The sequence below is a fragment of the Pelodiscus sinensis genome, chromosome 2 (genome assembly GCF_049634645.1).
Source record: "Pelodiscus sinensis isolate JC-2024 chromosome 2, ASM4963464v1, whole genome shotgun sequence".
NCBI classification, from domain to species: Eukaryota; Metazoa; Chordata; order Testudines; family Trionychidae; genus Pelodiscus; species Pelodiscus sinensis.
Window position 1 is genome coordinate 87289140 of NC_134712.1, and position 23839 is coordinate 87312978.

Consider the following 23839-nt stretch of genomic DNA (forward strand, 5'->3'; position numbering starts at 1 on the left):
GCTTTATAATCTTCTGTGTGGGGGTAGAGGATCGCAGGCGTTCTAGTGCTAGCGGCACTCTATAGGAAGACCCACAATAACGAAGAAATGCCAAGGCTTACTGTAAACAGAGCCTGAGCCTGCTGCATGTAGCTGTTATAGTTGCTTAGGTAACCAGAAATAATTCAGAAATGCTGTAGCCGTCTCTTGAGAATTACTGATATGAACTATGTTCAGCTTTATAGTTTATAAAATGGAATACTGTACATTCAGATATTAGCTGTGATACATTAACCAAGACCTCTCCCTTACGTGCATTTAATCTTTACACATTAGACAATACTTAGAGTTTAAGTTGAAGGTAACATGATGGTTACAGGGGAGGATAATGGCTGTGTCAACTCTTCCCTGTTCTCCTACTCTCCCCAACATCTCAAGCCCTACATGGATACCAGACCTGCATCTGTAAAAATGAGCTGCAGCTATCTGCATCCACATCTGCAAATTTGCAAAGCTCTAACAATGTCCTCTCAGTTCAGACTGTAAGCTCCTCAAACTGATTCTCTGCCCTATTTGTAATGTAAGGTGCCATATACATCTATGGCATTAAGTAATTACACTATCTACTAGAAATATTTACTGTGTGTAGTTTTCTTTGTATGTGCAGAAAAGGCAGGGCTAGTGCCAGATCCTCAGGCCCTGAACAATGTGTGTGGGAGGGAAGGGGGCTTGGCTTTGGGCCCCCTGGAACAGGCAAGCCTCATACAGAAAGGGCAGGGCTAGGGGCACCCCAGGCCTTAGTGCTGCTTAGACAGCACCTTGTGGGGCTCTAGCCGTGATTTAAGGGGCCCAGAGCCCTGGCCCCTTCTAAATTGTGAGGCCTGGGCTAGCTGTCCTTTGCCCCTGCTAGCAGCCCTGTGCAGAGAGGTAGGAAAGGGAGGTAATAAAGCAAACAACTAGCTGAAATCATGATCTGTTCTGAGCATTTCCTAAAGGAGACTGTGCAGATGTCTTGGTGTGGTTCAACAGGTGTCAAGTTAAATGGGTTTTTCCCATGAAAACTCATGGTATGAGATATGTTTTTGTTAGTCTCTAAGGGCATTTCTACATTAGGAAATTTCAAAATAACTCCTGAAACAACAATTGAAATAGTGTGTCCCTACTACAGGGACGCCTCAAATTTAGTTCGAGGCAGGCTCCATTATTGTGGATGCGGATGCGCTACCTTGACTTAGAGCACGGGAAGCACTGGGGAGTAATTACTTCAAATTACTCTGGCGAGTAGTTATTTCAAAATAGTGACACCGGCATGTCCATGCTAATGCTGTTTTGAAATAAGCATTATTCCCTGAGGAAATCAGGAATACAGAATAATTCAAAATAAGAGTGTAAATGCTCTGCTTATTTTTTTTGAAAACTTGTTAGTGTAGGCCAGGGGTAAAGTGTCATAGGACTACTTGTTTTTAAAATTAACAAAGCAATTCTTTTCTGGGTAATGATGCCAGTGCCATTTGCACAGGGTAAGAACGTGTTGACTAGAGGAGGGAAGTGGGAAACTAAATTTAACTGTTTTCTTAATAAATTCCACTTTTTATAGCGTATAATTGTGCCAAACTTTAATTTGGAATGTTAAGTTATGTCTGACCCTCTCAGAGCCCTGTCATAGTTTCTCACAGAGCTGTGAGCTCACCGGACAGAGCCTTTTTACATAACCACATCACCAGCTAATGTTCAACCTTAACATTTTCAGCAGTGTGAAAAGTCTGAGTGGGCCTGAAAACAAAGCTATGACTATTGGGTTAAGTCAGTGGCATGATGGAGCAAAATTCACCCAAACAGTTTTTGGTGTGTTGTTTCAATCAGACATTAAGGACAATCTGATCTCTTGAACACAAAGGGAGCTGTCACAAAGTAAAACAAACCATAATTTGATACTTCCTGGCTTTATAAAGTGATTGTCTCCTAAGGCAAGTGACTGTCAACACTCTAGAGCCATTTTATTAGGCTCTGCAGAACTTCAGTACTGGGATTTTGGGTACCATAAATGTGTAAAGAAAATGTACACAGGAGAAACTCAACTGTATATGTGTTTCCCCGTATTTCTCAGGTCCTGTGTTTAATTCAGGGCATCAGTGCTTGCTCTCTCTCTTCCTTTTCTCATGCTACTACCAGTTAGAGCCTAAAACAGCTGCAAGTATTTAGGGCAGTAAGGTTAAGAACAAAAACAATATTACACAAAAGCCTATTAGTATATTTAAATGCTCAGTATAGTGTTTATCATTCATTATGTCAAGAAAACTGGAACCACAGAATGAATCCAAGAGATTTTTTTATTAGTAATGCATAAACAAACTGCATGTCAGTATCACAGAATAACAAGCAGAAAAAATCCTATTGCCTTCCTTGCATATAAATGATTGCCCTGGTTTAGTGGAAGCCATACAAAAGTACATGCACCATGACAGCACTGAGGAAGAAGGGATGTGAGAAATTAACACTTGAAGTTAAAAGCACCAAACCAACTCTAAAGTCTGCTTTGAAATACATCCCAAGGTCAAGCCTCCAAGGGGGATTCCTACTGCATGCAACTGGTGCCTGTGCTTAGGCTGTAATGTAGTGCAAGGCTTGGCATAACTTACTGTAGTGCCTATTAGTGTGCAACTGACCACAGATCTGGAAAGAATGTGAAAGGACTGAATATCTTACTAGCAAATGTAGACCCAGTGCAATGAAACACTGACAGTAAATACCTTCAGCCTAAGTTATTTCTGAGGCTGCCTATTACACTGGCTCCTCTTCAAATCATCACTTTCATTAAAACCCCTTGTGTGATATGCATCAATTTAAAAGCAGGTGTGTGAAGACGACAAGACACACAAATCTCCACTGTTAGCTAGGTGCCCGTTACCTGCTATGCAATCTTTTCCATTGCATAGGCCCATGATGCAGGAGACTTGGGTTCTAGTCCCACCTTTGCTACAAGTTTCCTGTTGTCCTTGGGGGAGGCAACACTGTGATTTCCCTCATCTGTAAACTGTGTAAGACCTCCCTCACAGTGGTGTTCAAAGGCTAAGAAGCAAATCCATTCCCTGTGAGCATAGAGAGTTCAGGTGTGCTACGGGGAGAGGGGAGGTGAGGGCTTACCCCCCCCATAAGGAGCAGTACCTGTTTAGCACACACAGGTAAGCTACAGCCTCTGTTATCACAGGGATCCCTCTCTCCTCCCCTACTGGCTGAGTAGAAAACTAGGCCGGTGCCACCTCTCCAGACAGTAGATTGCAGTAGGGTCCCTAACGGAACAACTCTGTGTCCTGTCCCAGCCTACTCCTGGTCTCAGTGCTTAGCCCAACTTTTTGGGCCTAGTGCTGGGCTCTAGGGCTGTGTCTAGACTGGCAAGTTTTTCCGCAAAAGCAGCTGCTTTTGTGGAAAAACTTGCCAGCTGTCTACACTGGCCGCTTGAATTTCCGCAAGAACACTGACTTCTTACTGTCTGAAATCAGTGCTTCTTGCAGAAATACTATGCTGCTCCTGTTCGGGCAAAAGTCCTTTTGCGCAAAAGGGTCAGTGTAGACAGCTCATGACCTCCAAGATATCACAATTAGTTGTTGGAGTAGAGGAAAAATAACTAATTACATTTCACTGTTAAAATTGCACGATTTAAAATTGATCTAAAGCTGAAATGCAAAGAGCCAGGAACTCACCTTCTGAAGGAATACACCTTCTGAAGTATTTTCTAGGAATCCTTCTGTTTTGCACAAAAGCGCGTCTAGATTAGCATGGACGCTTTTCTGCAAAAAGTGCTTTTGCGGAAAAGCGTCTGTGTCAATCTAGATGCTCTTTTCCGCAAATGCTTTTAACGGAAAATCATGCCAGTCTAGACGTAGCCTAGGTGTGGACTTTAGGAGTTATTAGGTGGTTTAGGAAGATGCTACAACATGGGGTTGCAGTTTTTGAAAAGCACATCTGGTCAAAAAGGGACTCTGTGGCTTCAGTTAGCACTACTGACCAGGTCATTAAAAGTGAAATTGGCTGGGCTCGCAGGCTCCCTACCCGGCTCTGTATGGCTCCCAGAAGCAGTGACATGTCCCTGCACCTGCCCTATGCACCAGCTTCACAGCACCCATTTGCCAAGCACCACAGCCAATGGGATCTCCAGGGGTGGTGCATGTGGGTGGAAGCTGTGTGCACCGCTGGGCCATGTCTCCATCTTCAGGGACTTGTTGCTGCTTCCAGGTTAAGCAGTGCCTTGCTTCTGCACCCCAACCCTCCTGCCCTAGCCCTGAGCACCTTCCTGATCCACACACTCTGCCAGAGTCTGCACCATGCACCCCAGCCCTAAGCCCTCCCACACTCATACCCTATGCATCCCTATCCCAGTCTGGAGTCCCCTAATGAACCCTGCAACCCACATCCCCAGCCCATATCCTACCCATACCCCAACCCCTTTCCTCAGCCCAGAACTCCCTCCCATACGCCAAACCCCTTGGCTCCACCCAGCCTGATGCTCCGCAAAACTCTAATCTCTGAGAATCTCTGGTGTCCCCCCATCTCCTGCACCAGGCTGGAGTCCTTGCTCACTCCCTGAACCTCTCATTTCTGGCCTTACCGTGGCATCTGCAAACCTCAGCCCCCTCCTACACTCGAAGCCCGTGTGCAAACCTGGCAAAAATGAACAGCTGAATGAGGGTGAGGGTGAGCAAGAATCAGAGGGGTGCAATGGAATAAGTGTGTGTAGAAGGGGGAGGACTCAGTTTTGTGCAATTAGAAATTTGGCAACACTAAACAGCACAAAATCCTGTTCTTAAAATACAAACACCTCGGCTGTGTCTATATTGGCACGATCTTGTGCCGAAGCAGCTGCTTTTGCGCAAAAACATGCTGCCTGTCTACACTGGCAGGGAGTTCTTGTGCAAGAACACTAATGTTCTAATGTGTGAAATCAGTGCTTCTTGTGCAAGAACTATGATGCTCCTGCTCAGGAATAAACCCTCTTGTGCAACTGTTCTTTCGCAAGAGGCCAGTGTAGACAGGCAACATGAATTTCTTGCACAAGAAAGCCCGATGGCTAAAATGGCCATCAGAGCTTTCTTGCGCAAGAGAGCGTCTACACTGGCACGGATGATCTTGCGCAAAAGCACATGCCAGTGTAGATGATCTCTTGTGCAAATACTTTAACACAAGAACTCTTGCATTAAAGAGTATTTGCGCAAGATCAAGCCAATGTAGATGTAGCCCCCATGTTTCTGCAGGGGAAGTTCTGATTCTTTAGACTTGATGTCAAAAGTTTTCTGGACATATCCAATTCAAGAAGGACCCCCGGATGCTAATGAGACCAGTCGGAATTGCAAATGCCGCGGGGTATTTAAATATCCCCCGCGGCATTTGCATGAACATGGCTGCTGCTTTTTTCCGGCTCGGGGTTTTGCAGGGTTATATCCTACAGGATATAAGGAATCTTCTGGAAAAGGGCTTATTTTCCGCAAGGTCCCGTCTAGACTGGCGCTTTTCTCCGGCAAAACCCCGAGCCGGAAAAAAGCGGCAGCCATGTTCATGCAAATGCCGCGGGGGATATTTAAATACCCCGTGGCATTTGCAATTCCGACTGGTCTCATTAGCATCCCTTTTCCAGAAAGGGGTGCCAATGTAGACACAGCCCTTGTGTATCAAATGTTTTCAGTGAAAAACAGAATAATCAAGTACAGCAAGTGACACTGCCTGGTTAGCCCTGCAGAAAGGTAGGGCAGCAGTTCCTATAATGGAATGGACACAATTCATCTTTGGTGTTTAGCTTGATTATATTCCATCATATTTTGAAACACAGTATTTTATTCCCAAATTAACCAGTTTTTGCCCAGGCCATAGTTCACTGTTTCCTAGGGATATGCTTTGTAGCATTGGGTACAGCAGCCTCTTCTCTGACTGCAACTCTGATTCTCCTCTTTCTGCAGTTTTATGCCACTAATCCCGTGGAATTATTGTTGCTTGGGACTGGTTGAACAAGCAGCACACTTTAAGGCCTTGGCTATACTGATAATTTTTAGAGTGTCTTCTACCATTGATCTGACTCTGGTGCAAGTCTAGACAACAGAGTGGCAAAATGCCAGTGGCTGCTCTAGACTGGTGCTAGCCTAATGGTGGGAAAATGTGAGCCAATCATCAGTACACCCAAGGCCTTGGCAGCATTATGATGGAAAATTTGAACATTATGGACGTCACCCCAGGAAAAATACTGATCATTCCTTACGTTGTAGACAAAAATAGATGCTGACCTTAAAAACTGCAGTGCTTTTTACAGCACTTGGGGAGTTTCTATAAAGCTAAAATTTTATAAACTACATTTTGGAAATTTGTGTCCAATCCTCTGGTCTGTTAACAGTGCTTTGCGCTACTTTAGAACTCAACTGGCTAACAGAAGACTTCCTCTATCTAGAGGAATCTTCTGGTAGCATGAAACCGGCAGGGAGGCTCCTACATCCGCCTCCCACTATCCAATATAGGGGCATGTCTGGGGAAAAAACAGGGGACAGGGTCAGGATGTGTCTATGTCTTGGCAATCACCTTTCTGGAATGGTCTCGTGGATGGCAGACTAAGGAATGTAAAATGTAATGCTGGTGGTTGTCCCAGGACTGGAAGGCTGAAAAGCTGACTTAAGAAATCTGATCCTCTAGCTTCCCACAGAGATGGACAGGGGTTCTGTTACTAGTATAAATACTGAAGTGGACATTTAACTTCCTTCCTTTTGAAAATCAGAAATGACAAAACAATTCTAAGTCATTGGCTTATGACCTCCAAGATATCACAATTAGTTGTTGGAGTAGAGGAAAAAATAACTAATTACATTTCACTGTTAAAATTGCACATGATTTAAAATTGATCTAAAGCTGAAATACAAAGAGCCAGGAACTACTGCAAGGAGCTAACTTGATCACCTGTTTAGATATGACACGAACATCCCCCCAGGTTCTGAAGGTAATGTGGCATCACACCTTCTGAAGTATTTTCAAGGAATCCTTCTGTTTTTCCAGATATGGCTACATTTTAATTCAACATAGCTCAGTTCACGTTCCCCAGTGGTGCTTTTTTGGATTAGAAGTTGGGAAGCTAAATGGCAACAAAAATGACTGAGAGCTTACATGGTTCTTCATCTGCAGAGCTCAAAGCAGCTCATTTTACTACCCCAGTTTGCAGAGGGAGAACTGAAGAATGAAAAGCCTCCAACTTACCCAAGGTTTTTCAACAGTATAGCCAGGAACAGGAATTGACTGGGACCCAATTTAGGCCTCTGCAATGGCTACTTTATGAGTGATTATGATTATCTTTTAGGGCAGGGGTTTTCAAAGTTGTGTCTCAGACCCGCCCACACCGCTTCCCACAGCTCCCCTTGGGTGGAAACGGCAAACCATAACCAATGGGAGCTGTGGAAGTTGTTTACCCAGGCAGGCCCGCAACCCAACTTTGAAAACCCCCATCTTAGGGAATACCTCGACTGAAGGACAAGTGTAAGCAACCCTATGCCACTCTACCTTAGGCACGCAGGTGTAGGGACTTGGCCAATCTTCTGCCACGGCCAGACAACAACTATTGTGAAGTGCAGGACCGAGCCCATGTCTATATTACAGATGCTCCAGCAGCACTGCTACACATGCTACAGCTGTGTCCCTATAACGTAGATGGGTCCCAGCGACAGCAGGGGTTTTCTGTTGTTGCAGATAATCCACATCTCAGAGCAACAGTAGGTAGGTAGGTAGATGGAAGAATCCTTCTATCAACCCAGTCGTGAGTACAATGGAAGTTAATTTGACTAAACTATGGAAGTCAGAGATTTGAGCCTTTTCACAACTGTAGCTCTGCCAACCTAATTTAAGCATAGAGCAGGTCTCAATCTGGCTCCAAATCTCCTAAATTCAGGTGGACAGGCTCAGGTTGTAATGGGGCCTGATCAGCTTGTGTTTTGAAGTAATAATGCAGGATCTCTGTTTGGCTATTTTGGGAGAGGGATCCAATGACTCTCTAGCTGTTTTCTTGTTAATATTTAACAAAAAAATCCTACTGTACAGGAAGATCAAAAACATATTAATGAAATCAGAAACAAACAAGAGAATGGACAGCATGGATTAATATTAACAATTCAACAGCTTGATTTAAACTTAAGGTTACACATCAAAGAAAAAATAAACAAAACCAGTTTCCAGTCTTCAACATGAAAATTATTTTGCATTTAATGCTAAGAGGTGTGTGGTAGCACCAGAGCATGCACTTACAGCACTTTCCTCCACCCCACTGTGTGATATCACTTTAACAAGGATGATTAAAATAATAAAGGCATTCCTAAAAGCTGCACAAGAACTTGGCTGAAGTTAGGCATGAACATAGCAATCATGTTAGTATAAAACTGTATCTTCCTCCATATCCCTAACTATACAGCATGCAGCCAATCCTGGAATTATAAATGAGAGAGGAAGGGAGAACCAGAAAGAAAAACTGGTTTCTGGAAAATAAATTACGGCATATATATATATATATATATATATATATATATATATATATATATATATTTTTCCTTGATAGCTTTCCTTTTTGGTGGAAAGTACTCTTTGAAAAACTCCCAATAACCCACAATTCACATCAGCTATAGGCTCAAAAAAGATAAGTTGTTTGTAGCTATTTCAACTTCTATAAAAAGTTCAGTACAATTGATGCATATAGGAAGGTTACAAATTATAGTCTTCTGATATGGAAGATTTTGGTAGAAATTGGTCAGACTACTTTTCTACTGCTTCGTAGAAGCAGCGCTTTAATGTAAAGCAGACTTTAATGCTTAGAGTGCAGTGGGTCACATATGCAGTTATATTGCTATTCTAAAGACTATTTTGACCTATTTCCTTCCCTTTCATATAGGCCCAGTAAGTGCTAAAATCAAACTCATCAACACCGCTTTGCCCAAAAAAACCCAACAATTTGACCTTTGCAAAATTATAAAAGCAGTTAAAATTTTTCTTTACAACAGTTTACATATGAATAATTAACACACACAAAGGCTAGGCTGCAAAGGCATTTTATTGTCCCCTGGCATGTTTTCTCAATAAAGAAATTAATGAAAAAAAAATGCAAAAGCAGTATTGTCACCATGAATGTTGAAATAATTTGTTTTACACATATAACAGCAGCAGCAACAATGCCTGTTTTCTACCTTCAGCTGTTATCAAGGCTGAGCTGGCTTTGAATTCTTAAGACCTGTTTTTCATGTATAAAATACAAGACCATTGCATTGTCAGCAGCATTTTTTAAATCCCCTTTGGGTTCCCTTTGATGCACTTAAACAAATCCCCGGTTTCTTAAATGCAGAAAAGAGATAAGATTTTAAAAACTCATGGAAATGAGCTCACTGTGCTATTCCCACATTCTTTTTAACAGAAATTCATTTTAAAAGGTCTAGGGAGTTTCAACTTGAGAGGCTCAACTTTAAATCTAAGCAGCCAATAGTAAATATACATATAAATAAGACTCGCTTTCTTTTAAAATCTTCATGGGAAAGTCAATTCCCATTGCTCAATGCTTGTCAGCTTTCTAAACATTAATAAATATATTACAAATATTTACAAGCTTTAGTTTTTCTATTCTGACATGGAGATGAAACGTAAGCCATACATAAGACCTGTGGGTAGCTTCAAGAGGTATGCAGGCAAAGTGGATTGGCCCTTGACATTTGGAATGGGTTTGGGACACTAGCACAAACAGTGAAGTGGAAAGCTCAAAACAGTCCAATTCTCCCTGATCCAAGCAAAGAGTGGACTGAGCTGCTTTCGCCTTTGCATGCGAAACAGAAATAGAATAGCATTTCTTTGTTTCCTCTGCCAAATTAAAGACCAGCCCATTGTACAAGGCCCTATTCTCCCTAATACCAATGGGATCAACCAGCATGGAAAAAACTCAGGAGAATGGCAGCTCAGCTGCAGAATTCTCCTTTTGAGGTGCCTGTAGGAGCCTCTGTGTGCTAATATGGAGGGGCTAAGTCAGGCAGGCAGGGTTAGGACTGGAAGCAGCCAGCCTTTGCACCATGCTGGCCTCGCACACTGGTGGACTGTAAGTGGCCATTCAGTACTTCACTGGATCATTTCTTGTTCCATGTTTGTACAGTGCCTAGCACAACAGGGTCATGGGCCTATGATTAGGACTCCTAGGCGCTACAGTAACACAAACACCACAATTTAGTAAGCGTCAGCACTCCTCTACAGCATCAAGCCCCCTATGAGGATGCAGTGATATGGGAGAGAAGATCTCAGCAAAGGAGCCAGATTGCCAGAGGGTAGCAGGGATGTTGCACAGAAAAATAGGCCTTCATGGATGGTCCAGGATCTGGAGAGAAGGAGTCCGATTCACTATCCATACACTGGACATGCGGCATTATGAGGCCATGGCATCTGCCACAATCCACTCACAACATCGAGAAAACATGCGGGATACTCTGGACCTGTGAGAGCCTCAATGACATTATGGAACATATATCCTGCTTGGTCCTGCAACTTTTTCCAAGGTGCCATGGAGAAAAGCAATAAATAGATGATGTATGGGGTGAATAGAGAATGTTTTCCCAAGAAAAATTGCAAACAGAATGGGAGTTTAAAATAAAATTCCCATGTGCTTCCGTAGGAATTGGCCTTCTGGTTTGAATACTACACAATATATCAAGGGAAAAAGGGGTGGAGTTGGGCTGCAGGAATTAATTTTGGCACAGAAAAAGGCAAAAAAAGTGCTACCATATCTATCATATGATTATTAGGGGCTCTTTCATTTCCCATTTCATATGAAGTGCTCTGTGCTACCCCCACTGTCCCAAGTCCTTAACACATCAACATATTGTAATTCCTCTAACATGAAAAAACCATCATCCCGAGGTTACTAGATGGAGGGTATAACAGCTTTATGACCCTCTGCAGAAAGGGAAAGGTTAAGCATGGAAACTCACAGATTTCTGAATTTCCTGTTATCACCATTTCAATCAAACCCTTAACATTATCACTGGATGGATACATGCTGTGTGCATAAACTGTTTATGAACATATGATTAAAAGAACATGAGGATGGTTGTGTCCTCACAAAAAGAGAAGTAAGGGAAGGTGAGGGAAGTGTTTGCTCCTGTAGGCATGCTGTCATGGCTCAGCTTAAATTAAGCCGACTCCAGCTATGCATTTTGCGTAGCTGGAGTTGAGTACCTTAAGCCGACCTTCCTGGTCTAGTACAGACCAGACCATGTTTACCTAATACTAGACTAGCTGCTTTGGAGTCATTACAGTTTAACATGCAACTATGCTTTGAAGGGAAAATCCTGCATAGCTGGGCAGCACAGAGCCCAGCCTTCTGTGAAACTGGAGTAGCTCCACTGCATGAAAGGCAGGGATCTGGTTAGGGAAGCCTGGAAAGGTGTCTACTGCCCTCCCACACACCAGGGATGGTGCAGCAGCAGTAGCAGAGTGGCTCTAATGTTGCTCAGTTGAATATGGAAGCCATACTCTGATCACCAACTCAGAACCCTGGCAGCAGGTTGAGAATTGAGCTCCTAGGGACTTAAAATGCATAATATTTGGTTTAAGAGATTGGCATTTATAAATATGTATTTAGAGCTTGAAAACAGATCAATCTTACTTGTATTATGAAAACCCTGTCCCAGCTAGTTTGGAGCAGTTCTGAGGTATCTCTCATGAATCTCTAGTACAGAAATGTTAATAAATAAATCTGAATCTTTCATAGTATGATATTCTATAATACACCACTGTATCGATATTAAATATGGATCTGGGTATGAAAAACATTATGAACAAGTTACTGTGTACGCTGATTTTCAAGTATTAATAACTTTGTCGTGTTAGCTTATTTTTAAATACCAAAATGACCTCTCTCCATATTATGGATTAAACTCTGAATATGTTTAAAAACTCTGATTATTGCTTTAAAAACAAAACATTTTGAATATAAAAAAAAGAGCAAAAAGCATGTGATGTTTGTTAATATTGTAGCATTATTGGAACTTTTAACAGACACACTTTTCCCCCACACACATTTGTTAAAAAGCAAAACAAAGTGCTCGTAATATGGGACTTCATGGTCCCAAATTTCAACAGGATTCCAAATTTTACAGTCAAATTATAAACCCCTGAAAAAATGGGATTTATAACGAATGTGCTCCCAAACTTTAATTATAGCAGTGCTTGTGTGTTCCACTATAATACAAATATATACATATTACCCACCTTTCTCTCTGGGTAACTATGTTACATACTTTACAGGAATTCAGTTGAACTTAAGAAGCCTTCCTTACATCCTCCCCTCCCCATCGAGTGTACAGTTCCTCCTACCACTAAGACTACAACTACCAAATATAATAATCATAATACATTCAAGATAAGGAATAAACTACTCTTACCTACACAGGAGACACTTATAATTACACTGGGGCATAGAAGTACAGCAGGTCAGGGGAATGGCCCCACATGTGGACCTACAGACTATTCAGATATTTTGCACTAGAAGACAGGACACTATGAAGTTCCACATTGGACCATGATCTCAGAGCAGTAACAACCGTTGAAAGAAAGAGAGTGCTCGTAGCACTAGCAAAACCTTCTAGGTCTTGTGCTGTGAGATGACAAGACCAACAGCCCACATTAGGTATTTTGTGAACTACATTGCTCCATGTGTCATATAAACTAGAACATGAACACTACTAGGTTGGTAATGCCAATATGACTTACTACTTACAACAGTGCTAACATTGGCCCCCGCGCTAAATTTGATTCTCCTTTAGGAATACAATTCAGCTCCTGTCCTGAAAAACAGTTCATGGAATGATAAAAAGCTGAATGCAAATAAAGGCTTTCTAGCTCCACAAGCCACACACAAACACAAAGGCAAGAGTATCAAATTATTTTTTCCTTCCTGTGCAAATGCGTTTTTGGCTGACCTGTCACATATCATTAGCTATAAATAGGAACAGAGTGTCTGTGGAAACCATAGAGTAGCAACCCCTGTGATCTAATGCAAATTCGAGCTTAAGTAAAATGAATGGAAGGAAAGTTTCAGTGATCTCTCTCACGGATGCTGATCTCATGAAGACAAAAGCATAGAAAAAGGCACAAGACTCAGATCTCATTGATAGTTCTCTCAGAAGGGCTGTATTCAGAGGTGCCTGGTGATGACATGTAGAATGACTGTGTTTTCCTTTTTAACCTGGCTCGTTTGTTGGCCAGAGAGAGGCTGCGCCGGCTTGAGCTGATGATTTCGGAAATAAATTTTTTGCAGTCCACACACACCTCCATGGTGCTCCAGTCCTCCATTAACTCTTTGGGAAATTGTAGGTCTTCATTTGATTTATCCACAGACTTGGATTTTGAGGATAATCTAAAAAACAGAGAAATTGTCATACTTAATACCATGATTTACCATTCAGACACCAGTGCAGACACCTCCCAAAGAGAAAGAAAACACTAGTTCTGTCCCAAGTCGAGGCCCTCTGATGCAGGAGAGGGGAGGCAAAGGGGGCAACTGCCCCAGGGACTGGGGCTACCAGCTGTGTCCACTGCTACTGGACCTTAAAAAACTGGTGCTGGAGCCCTGCGCCTTGTTCTCTGGGAGGCTTCCTTTCTGGGAATGTGGAGTGAGTCCTCTCTCAAGTGTTGTGCTCAACTCTTGTCCTTCTCCTGACTTAATGAGGATGCAAAAAAAGCAGCAAGGAGAAATTGGATGTTGCAAGACAGGATAAGATTACATGGTTATTCAGTGAAGGCTAATATAAAATATGATTCGGCAAAGAGGATTTTATGAATGACTACATAGATGTCTTAATTTGGCTAATTTGTTTATAGGCACCATGGCAGAAGTGAATTTTGAAGAAGAACGTGCACACAGAGAGAAGGGCCTGTGGAGCTACATCTTGGCCTGATCCAAATATTATTTCGGAGATTAGCTTTAACAGCAGTCTGTGTTCAAAAGGTAAAACCAAAAGATTATTTTATAATGTTGCCAAGCAAAGTGAAATAAACTTATGTCTAGAGCAGGGGTCAGCAATCTATGGCTCACGGGCCAAATATGGCTCACGATGGAGCTAGATATGGCTCTTCTGGAGCCCCAGCTCAACCTCTCCCTAGCTCCCCCTGCAGCAGGGAGCCAGTGCTGGCGCAACAGCATTATAACCCCCCGCAAGACTGGAATGACAGTGTTGGCTTGCTCCGGGCAACTGGAGGAGAAAGCCCTGAGCCTCCCCACTGGATCTGGCATGAGTGGAACAAGTGGGGACCATGTACTGCCCTTTTCCTTCCCCTGGCATGCGGGGAATAAGTGGAACCAAAAATGGCTCCATGCGTGCTGCCAATTTCCTTCCCCTGGGAAACACTTTTCCCCTGGGACACCCCTTGAAATCCTTCCTGGAGGCTTCATTCTGGCAAATGGGAGCAGCAGGAGGCCAGATAGCCTGCTCCCTGGCCAGACACCCTGCCCCCAGCCCGCTTCTGACTGGAGCACCCAAAGAGTGAGATGTTTTAGTTCTGATTTTTCTGTGGGTCACTGGCCCTCGACACAAAAAAGGTTCCCCACCCCGCCATAAATAAAGACAATGTTGAAATCTTGTGTGTTGGACATAATATTTTACTTTATTTAAAAGTGAAGCCTGGCCAACACTCCTGCACCCTCCCCCCATCAACACTGAGCCCATCATAGACCTGAACCCCCTGACATTTGCCCCTCATACTTCCACATACCCCAAATCCAGCACCCTCACATCCCCAGACTCCTGCACCCCCACATTCCCAGCTCCCTGCCATAAGACTGACAGAAGATGGCCTGAATGTGGGCATAAAGCTGGATTTGATCAGTTATGATGTAAACTTTAAAGAAATGTATGAAAAGATGCAGCAGCAGAAGTCTCATTAAATAAAGTCTGTGAGTACAATGTTTCATTTATTCTATTATTAATCATTATATCAATTATCAATAATATTAAGTTGTATATTTTCAGTCATGCAAATGGGCATTCTAATACGGGCTCTTTGTTGACCACTCTGAATTTTGATGCTCTTTGGTTTGAAAAGGTAGCCGACCCCTGGGCTAGAAAGTAGAAAGAGTTTGACATATGGAAGTCATTGTCTAAAAAGGGAGATTATTCCCTATTCCATTACCAAGATCATGCAGATGTTTCTTCAAAGGAGACATACACACCAGAAAAAATGTCAGCGTATACATCAGCTATACTGATATTGCTGTCATTGTAAGCTATAGTACAGAGAGAGGACAGAGCACATTTTAAATATTATGGCAGCAAGTCTAATGTAAGTAAATTAATTTATTTACTACTCAAGTAAATATAGTTTATATTTACTGAGTAGTACATGAAAAGTAATCAGGATAGGTTCTGTTCCACTAGAAATTTAAGGAAATACCTCAATCTTTATCCACTGGAAAAATAAAATTGGCGAGGAAAAACACTTATCTTTCGGTTTATAAAAAGATACAGCAAACATTGGAAAATTAAAACAAGATCTTAGTAGATTATGTCCCGTTAATTACTATCAGACTGAGAAGAAGATCTTGTGAAGAGCTGCTTACCAGAAGCACAGCTGAACTAGAAATGTCTCTCACCTGGACATGCTCTTAAGTGGACGGTGGTGGCTGGTAGAAGGTTCTTCTGGTCTCATAAAACTTTCTCCTCTCTGCAAAGCAGAAGGTCCCAGAGAGAAGATAGGAAGGGTAGAGTATGGCTTTGATGGCAACCGCATCTGTTACAAGAGCAGGAGAATGACTGTGTGAATTATTGTCACCAAAGACACAGCCCTTCTGAAAGGAACAAACTGTAGGTTCTTGAACGTACCTTTTTGCAACACTGTGAACATACAGGCCTGTGTAGAAAAGTAAAAGTATGAATCTTTCAACTGAAAGAAATGTTATTTAAGTAAGACAGCATAGGGTGAACAGAGTTTCATATTTTCTGCCTTATTATCACCTTAAAATTTGCTCAGTTTACAAATAAACATTTTCCCCAACTGCTAACACTACCAACTGAAATGGAATCTGAAATTCACTTTGTTCTTTTGGGTTCACATGACACCCCAGTAAAGAGGATTCGGTAGAATCTCTCTCGTTGTCTCATACCCACATGGACTCTGCTGGGCTTATAAGGGAGTGCTTATTAGCACTGGAACGGTTACTGTTTAATTCTAAAACCTGAGCAACTCTGTATCTGAACACATTAAGGGATCAGATATCCTGAATAAGGAAGAGTCATTTTTCTGATCATAACTGCATTTCAAAACCAAAACCAAACAACTCTGTGAATTAAAAATAGAAAACAGTGGGTGCTTGTTATCAGATACCAAAAACTCACCTCTTACAGAACTGACAAGTGTAGGACCAGGTGAAGAAAGAAAACCGCCTTGTTCGACAACAAAAACAGAGCTAAAGAAATTGAAAACAGAAGATACTGCAATGTTACCAGTTCGGTTCTGGAAATAAAATGGCATGCTTCTAACTGGGCCTTTGGTGAAGATGCAGAGCCTGAAGTTAAGTTAGATTTATTTGATGAGATCAAAGTGAAGGAGCCCAGAGAGGAAAAGAAGACACTAATTATTTTTCACAATCTGTAATCTCTGGGGAAAAAAATACACTGGCAGATGGGTGCCCTGTTATTAAATCCCTCTGGGTCACATGATTTCCCAGAAGATTTAAGTTCTTTTTAGCTTGTTACTCATGAGCCTCTGAATATTGCACCTAAGACTCAAAGAAACAAGAGTGACTGCACCCTGCTTACCTTTGAAGGACAATGGAGCCTCACAATAATCCCCTTGCTTTAAAACTTGGAATTTACAATTCAGTCAGGCAATAGGAAAAAAGATTTCTCAACTGCTTTATTCTAAATTAATTAAAATAATTTGTTGATATATTTCATTGTCTCTTTCATATATTAGGGCTTGGTTTCACTCTTTATAGAGGGAAAGCTTTTCTGACTACTAGGGGTCTGGGTCAAGTTGTGAATCCCATCTTGTTTTGTAGATACCATTTTGTTTCAAGGGTTCCATTTTATTTTGTAATCTTCATGTTTGAATGTGACCCTCTTATGTTGCATTGCAATCGCCAGTGTGGAACTCAGCACCTATTTTGTAGTGGGAGCTTCAAACCTAGTTGAATGTATGAGAAATTGGCATGCAGCAATTCAAAGCCATCAGTACTGTTTGTCTCTTTGCTGCCAGCCCAGCAATAAGAAAAAAGATTCTTTACAATGGAAGCTGAGAGATGGTGGAGGTATCACGAGGGAAAATGCCTAACCAAAGGGCTACCTAGGTGGGAATACTCTATTGCATGCTAGGAGAACAGGCAAAAGAAAGAGAAGTTAGGACTGGCTGCCTGACCTATGGATGCTGACCAAATTCTGAACTCATAGGAGGGTGAGATCAGACTTGGGGGCTGTACTGAGGATTTTGGTTTTTTCAAACTCGCTCATGTGCTTTGTTAAGAGCAAAGTATCTGTGATTAAGAAATTCCTTAGCTAAATTAGTCTTTGTTCTTTGCTTGCCTGCCGTATTGTCTCTGAAGGGCCAAATCAGGAAGCTCAAAGCACTCACAAAGAGGTGGAACATATGTAAACAATTTGGAACTCGGTAGGCAGGAGTGGCCTGAGGCCGGCTGCGGCAGCTGGCGCCCCAGGCAGAAGGTGTGATCGGCGCCCCCGCCTGCACAGCCGTCAATGACCGTGACGTAATCACGGGGTGCTCCGGCACCCCGTGACATCATCATCGGGTGCCCGGGCTGGCGGCGCCACAGGCAACTGCCTAGTTTGCCTAGGTTCACGGGCCGCCCCTCTTGGTAGGGCTGCATCACTGGTTCTATGGTCCAAATGAGGTACCAATTCTCAAGAAGGGTAGCAGACACAGGATATAGGAATAGTAACCAGACACTATCCAGAGCTAGGAATAGTGACCAGACACTATCCAGACCCAAGGCACTTAGAAGCACGTGGAAGCCAGCAGCTGAGTCCACTCAACAGACTGGTGTCTATTCAGACAGGGGAACTGACCTTGTTTATGACAACAACTATTGTAAATGCCACCATGTCTTTATGTAGGATCAAACATAAATGCTATATTCCTATCCATGTTTTTGAAGTTTCCATATTTAAACAAAGGAAACTAGTCCATGTGCTACTTCTTGTAGAGAAAGTTTAGTTTCTCCAATATAGTCAGACTTATTGAAAATCAGACTTGTTAATTACTAATGAAAACCTGGCACCTGAATTCTATTTCCAATTCATGTTCTTTCAAAGCATGTCTATACTGGGGAGTTATTTCAAAATAACAAGACGAGCATCCACACTACCAACTCTGTTATTTCGAAATAACTCCTCCTGCTCGTGAAGAGGAATAAGCTATTTTGAAATAGTTATTTTAGGAGTTATTATTTTGAAATAACTTATTTCGAAATAACCTACTAGTAGACATAGCCTTTCTAACTGGAATCTATGTGATTTACTTCCCTCCCTAACAGCTCTCAGTGGATCAGCTGAACTAATCATACCTTTCCTTTTTTGAGGGCAGTGTAGACATCTTTATACTGTTGGTACTTTTCCAGCTCTGCCTTCACCAGCACCTGACGAATGTGCATGACTTCCTCTACTGTCAGAGCCAGGCATTCCACTGGGTAACAAAATTCCTCCTAGAAAAACCAAAATTGATGTTACTATTGTAATTCATCTTTTCAAGATTTCAGCCTTGAAAACCAGCCACCTAGTTAGTAACTTCAAAGAAAAGATTTCACAACTCAAAAACAGAATAGTTCTGGCTGATCCATGGGCATCACATGAGTTCCAAACCAATCAAGAGACTGATAATATGCAGTTTTTTTCTATGAGCACTTATGTCATCTGACATCTGTTTCCAATTATTTGATTTTATTTATTATGAATATTTGTTTTAGCCAATTACAATTAAATTTTATAATTTGAAAGGACAAGAGGGGTTTTGATACATAGTTGTACAAGACATTTCTTGGTGCTGTTCCCTTTGATAATATACTGCTTAAAGACAAGAGTTTCTCTGAGACTTTGTGGTGCCCAGAGTAGCTGAAGAAAGTGGTTAGTAGCCCTTCAAAAATAACTTTTTATTCAATGGTACCAGATATTTGTAAAGATGGTTATAATTAGATTCCAGAAATAAAATCTAGACCAAAACTATTGAAAATCTTTTATAGACAGTTAATACACACAGTTTTCCTTCCCTCTAAGATATCAACTTAAACTTTATTAAAATAATCTTAAATATAATGCTTGAGCAAAAGTGTTATTCTATTGTGGTATTCTTAGTAGCAGGGAATCATGCCCAGGCTACTAATTATGGAACTACTGCCCATCTGTGAAACTTCCATCCATGCGGTGCCAATACATTTAAGAGAGTAGTAATCCTGAGCATATGGCCTTTAACGGCAGTACCACCGAATAAAAAGCCTTGTTCCCATTTATAATCCAGCCTTGAGGCTGATTGCATGATTCTAACAGAAAGACAGAACTCTGGGAATTCCCCTCATTTATCATAGAGAACCTGTAACAACAAAATTTAATGTTCTCTGAATAAATACAGGAAATCTCCTTTGTACACACAAAGACACTGCTGACTGGACTCTCCAGACAGCTTGGGTATCTAATTGATATATCAGAGTGATGATTCAGATTAGTTGTAAAATGCTCAATTCAGATAGTCTTAAAATTATGTTCTGTTCTGACCTTCAGTTAGAGAGAAAATATTTTGATTTCTGTTGCAGACTTGGCAAACATTAGCATTTAGGAACCACTATATTTTTAAGAACTGTTGTCTTATCTACCAAAAAAAGGAACATTAAAAAATTCACCGTGTTTAAGGTACCCATAAAAAGCAAAAATTGGGTTAATTTTGGTTCTCTTTGACAAGCCAAACCTCTATGGTATGTTCGTACTGGTGAAACTTAGGTTTCTGGAAAAAAACAAACTATCAAAACCAATGCTCTGAGAGGTGTAAAATTCCATGAACAAAATAAATATACCCTTTCATTAACAGCAACCTTGCATGAAACTGCATCGAACAGTATTGAATTTTGGATTTGTATGATGATGACAGCACTATTAGATATCAAAAATGATTTGGGAAAGATGGAGAGGAAGAAGAACAGATGAGAAAGTGTGGGGCAGGCAATGCCAATGAGATATTTATTTTCTGTTTGTGCTAAGTGTGATTTACTGAATGCTTTTGATCAATCACACTTTTCAGTATTTCAGAAAAGTATTGCGATTTTTTGCTTTATTATACTCAATCATCATATTTAATCCTTCCCTTAGGGTGCGTCTACACAGCAACATTATTTCGAAATAACTTAGTCCACATCTACACAGCAGGCGGTTATTTCAAAATAATATCGAAATACTGTCAAGCTGGAAGACTTCTTACTCTGACTCCTGTAACCATCATTGTATGAGGAGTAAGGAAAGTCAGTGGATGAGTGCTCTATCTTGAAATAACTGCTGTGTAGATGCTCCCAATTTCAAAATAAGCTTTTCTGAAATAAGCTACGTAATTGACGTAGCTCAATTTGCGTAGCTTATTTCAAGTTAAGCCCTGGTGTGTAAACGCACCCTTACACAACAAAACGGTCATTATGCTGAATATTTTAAACACCAATCTGTGGCATATTGGATGACATATGATAAATATACATGTTGCAACTTTTAAAGTTTAGCCTGTTTAATATGTGTCTTTAAATTTACTAAGATGCTTTATCAATAAAGTTTGTTTCTGTACAACTAGTACTTCAGGTGTTTACTAGGTAGCAGAAGTATGATGTAGGGATGTTAAATATCGGATAATTGAATAGTCGAATAACCTCATGAATTCTTATCAGTTAGTCGACTAGTCCCTAGGGGTGGGGTCAGCAGCCAGTGCACGTCACTCCCAAGAAGTCCCCTGCCACTCCGCACTGGTGCCTCTGTATCAGGCAGGAGCTGGTCTGTGAGGGGAGCCAGTTTAAAAACCTGTCACCCTGTGCTGTTGCCTCTGATAAAGAGGCAGCAGTTCAGGGTGGCAGCAGCCCGTGTCTGGGAAGAGGGAGCGGACTCCTGGACCCGGTGTGAGCCGGAACGGAGTTGGGCTGTCTGCCTGCCCGACTCCTAACACACTTTAAATGCAGAGCTACAGCAGGGGTAGGTCCTGGACCCATCGCAAGTCAGGACTGAGCTGGACTGCTGGCCAGCCTGTTAAAACATTTACTGGCAAAGAGGGAAGAGGGTAGAAATGCAGGTAATCTATAGCATTAATAGCATCTATAGCTTTCGCTAATCGGTTAATTGACTACACCATTACATCCTTAGCATGATGTGGATCTGGTCTTGCCACCATAAAAATTAATTTTCATTAAAATTAATGTGAATACCCTGGCAGGCAAAAGGGGAAATGTGGAAAATGTTCACTTGTTTAAATGCTAATGTTTTAATTCCAGTGGTTACATAAGGACAACAAAGCTTTAATGCAACATTAAATGAAAGTTAAATGATAGACTGAATTCTGAAGAATGCTTATTTTTTTAAATCTCAGAATAAAATTAAGTACATGCCAAATCTTTAATTTCAACAGTAGCTCAGTCTTTAAATTAAACTAATCAAAATTACATTAACCACTGACTAAAGTTACAAAACCAGTAACATTTTAGAGTTTTGACTTTAACGCCTATCCATAATCCTTGTCCATGTCATAGGGGCTATATATGGTAGTGTGTGTAATGTCCTAAGACCTCTGTAATTCCTCCACTCAACTGCATGTGTTAAGGACAGAACCTGGTTTCTGAATTTCCTTGTTTTTCTGGATTTGAATCTGAGTATTAATTAATATATTAACGACAATTTAGTTTGGTTATTTTTAAACAGAAAAAAATAAGCCATGTTAAAAAGATACTTTTCTGTGGTTGAAAAATTAATGAACTTGTAAAGAATTTTCTTAATATTTTGACTATGTAGTCACAGCACAACAAGGATTCAGAACTATTACATAGTATATGTGGTGAATTTATATCAAGAATAACATGTAGCATAAATTACATATCCTTAGTATAAGTGATTTGTAGATTATTTTCAATATATCCTCACCTAAGAGATCATGCTAATTATGTATAAACAGTACTTTTCATATTAATTTATTAATTATACCCAATGTGTTATAAAACTTCATTAAAAGTTATTAACATGAATTCAAAAGCGTCACAGCAGGAAAGTACTGTATACACAAGTGTTGGGTGTAATACAAAAGTTATACAATACAGATTATGGCAGGCACTCTAAAGTCTGCCTAACTAGCCATCTTCAGTCTAGAACACTCAGCTACCTATATCTCTAGACTATATGTTCTTACAATATTCTCTGGCTGGGACCAGAAATGAGAAGAATCTTATGATGTTGCATTTTTTCGTTTGCTGTCCTTTCACAACTGATTTCTTTTTCCCATAGGGTGATTGAAGGATCTAAAACACACACATGTACTCTACAAGCACTGAAATCAATCTCAATCAGGAGTAGTGTGCCAACCTAAGTGGTTAAATCTTGCCACTGTTTAGGAACTGCTCCCCCTAGAAGGTATGTGCTTGTAAAAGTAATTTCCAAAACCAGCATAAAGAGGCAAACCTTCGGGGGTTTCCACCTGCTGGTAAAAGCTCTGTCACACAGATAATACATAGCCCTTGCCACTCCAACAAGGGCTGCTTCAAAGGGATGAGAGCTGAGCAGAGAAGCTGTTTGTATGGTTGAAAAAAGTGGTCTGAAAGTTGTCCTTGGAAAAAAAATGGTTATCCTAGGAACCTGAACAATAGATAGGAAATGCTGAACATGAATGAAATTGTTAGCAGGAATTCTGGATTATGAAAATAAGCAAAACCATGACAACTTTCATATGTACATCTCAGCACACTGACTGCATCTTACTGATTAGGTATTACGCTGGGTGACATTGTAAGTATACCACAAAGGCCACAGATGGAAAAACAGTGAACTGTTTAGCTGCAGTTTCTGTGACTGCCCATTTACCATTGATATGCTGACATGACAAAGGACAACATTTGGAATTTTTCCAAGTTTATTTTCTCCCCACTCCTCTTACTTTAGCGCTAATTCTCTTGGTATGCTGAGATGCCTGTTCACAAAATCCTAGTTAGTATGCAAGACAGACCAGTTGGCTGCTAATCCTGCTAAGAAACTGTAGCAATGGCCTTTTTTCATTGGCACTGATGGCTATTTAAGGACAAACTCTTTCACCTTGAAGGGAAACTGCTGTCCCTGGAGCACATAAAAACTGAAACTGTCAATCCTTGAGGAAAGGATGAAGATGCATTCAGTCAAATAGTACACAAATAATATTTTTCACTTATCTAGAGGCTTCCACTTAACGAACAGAAGTATCATAAAAGCAATATCTGGTTTAGAAAATAAGAGATGCCAGATTGCATGAGTTGCAGGGCCTGGTTAGGTTTAATGTTAAGAGTACACAAAACTGTGTAATGAATTTAAAACAAAAAGATCAATGATTTATCAGTTACCCACCCCCAGAGGGCACTATTGCAAAGATTAACAAATATATTTAGCAACAGCACATAAAACAGACTATTCAAAGGACTTCATTTCAACATCAAATTTTCTTCCTTTTCACTTCATTTACAAAAGCATGTTTAACAAGCTGGGTAAGGGATGACAGTGTTCTTTGGAGTAAATAATGATCCAAAACACTCATTTATGTAACCCATGCCGGACTCCCACAGATGTTTCCTTGCTGCTTTTGCTTGAAGTTTCTGTTGCTTATTTTTGTTGTTTCAGTTTTTTGT

The 23839-nt window shown here is 41.0% G+C and overlaps 1 protein-coding gene across 1 annotated transcript in view; it reads right to left on the bottom strand.

Annotated features, from left to right (window-relative positions):
• Nucleotides 1–8032: 8032 nt before the first annotated feature.
• The window catches only part of SPIRE1 (spire type actin nucleation factor 1), a 199450-nt gene continuing 183643 nt past the window's right edge, over nucleotides 8033–23839 (bottom strand). The window contains exons 12-16 of the mRNA XM_075921001.1: nucleotides 18533–18670; nucleotides 16350–16420; nucleotides 15837–15864; nucleotides 15608–15744; nucleotides 8033–13375 (exon numbers count right to left, since the gene is read on the bottom strand). Of these exons, the coding sequence (XP_075777116.1) occupies nucleotides 13117–13375; nucleotides 15608–15744; nucleotides 15837–15864; nucleotides 16350–16420; nucleotides 18533–18670 (633 nt within the window). The 3' untranslated portion in view covers nucleotides 8033–13116. The remainder of the gene's footprint in view (nucleotides 13376–15607; nucleotides 15745–15836; nucleotides 15865–16349; nucleotides 16421–18532; nucleotides 18671–23839) is intronic.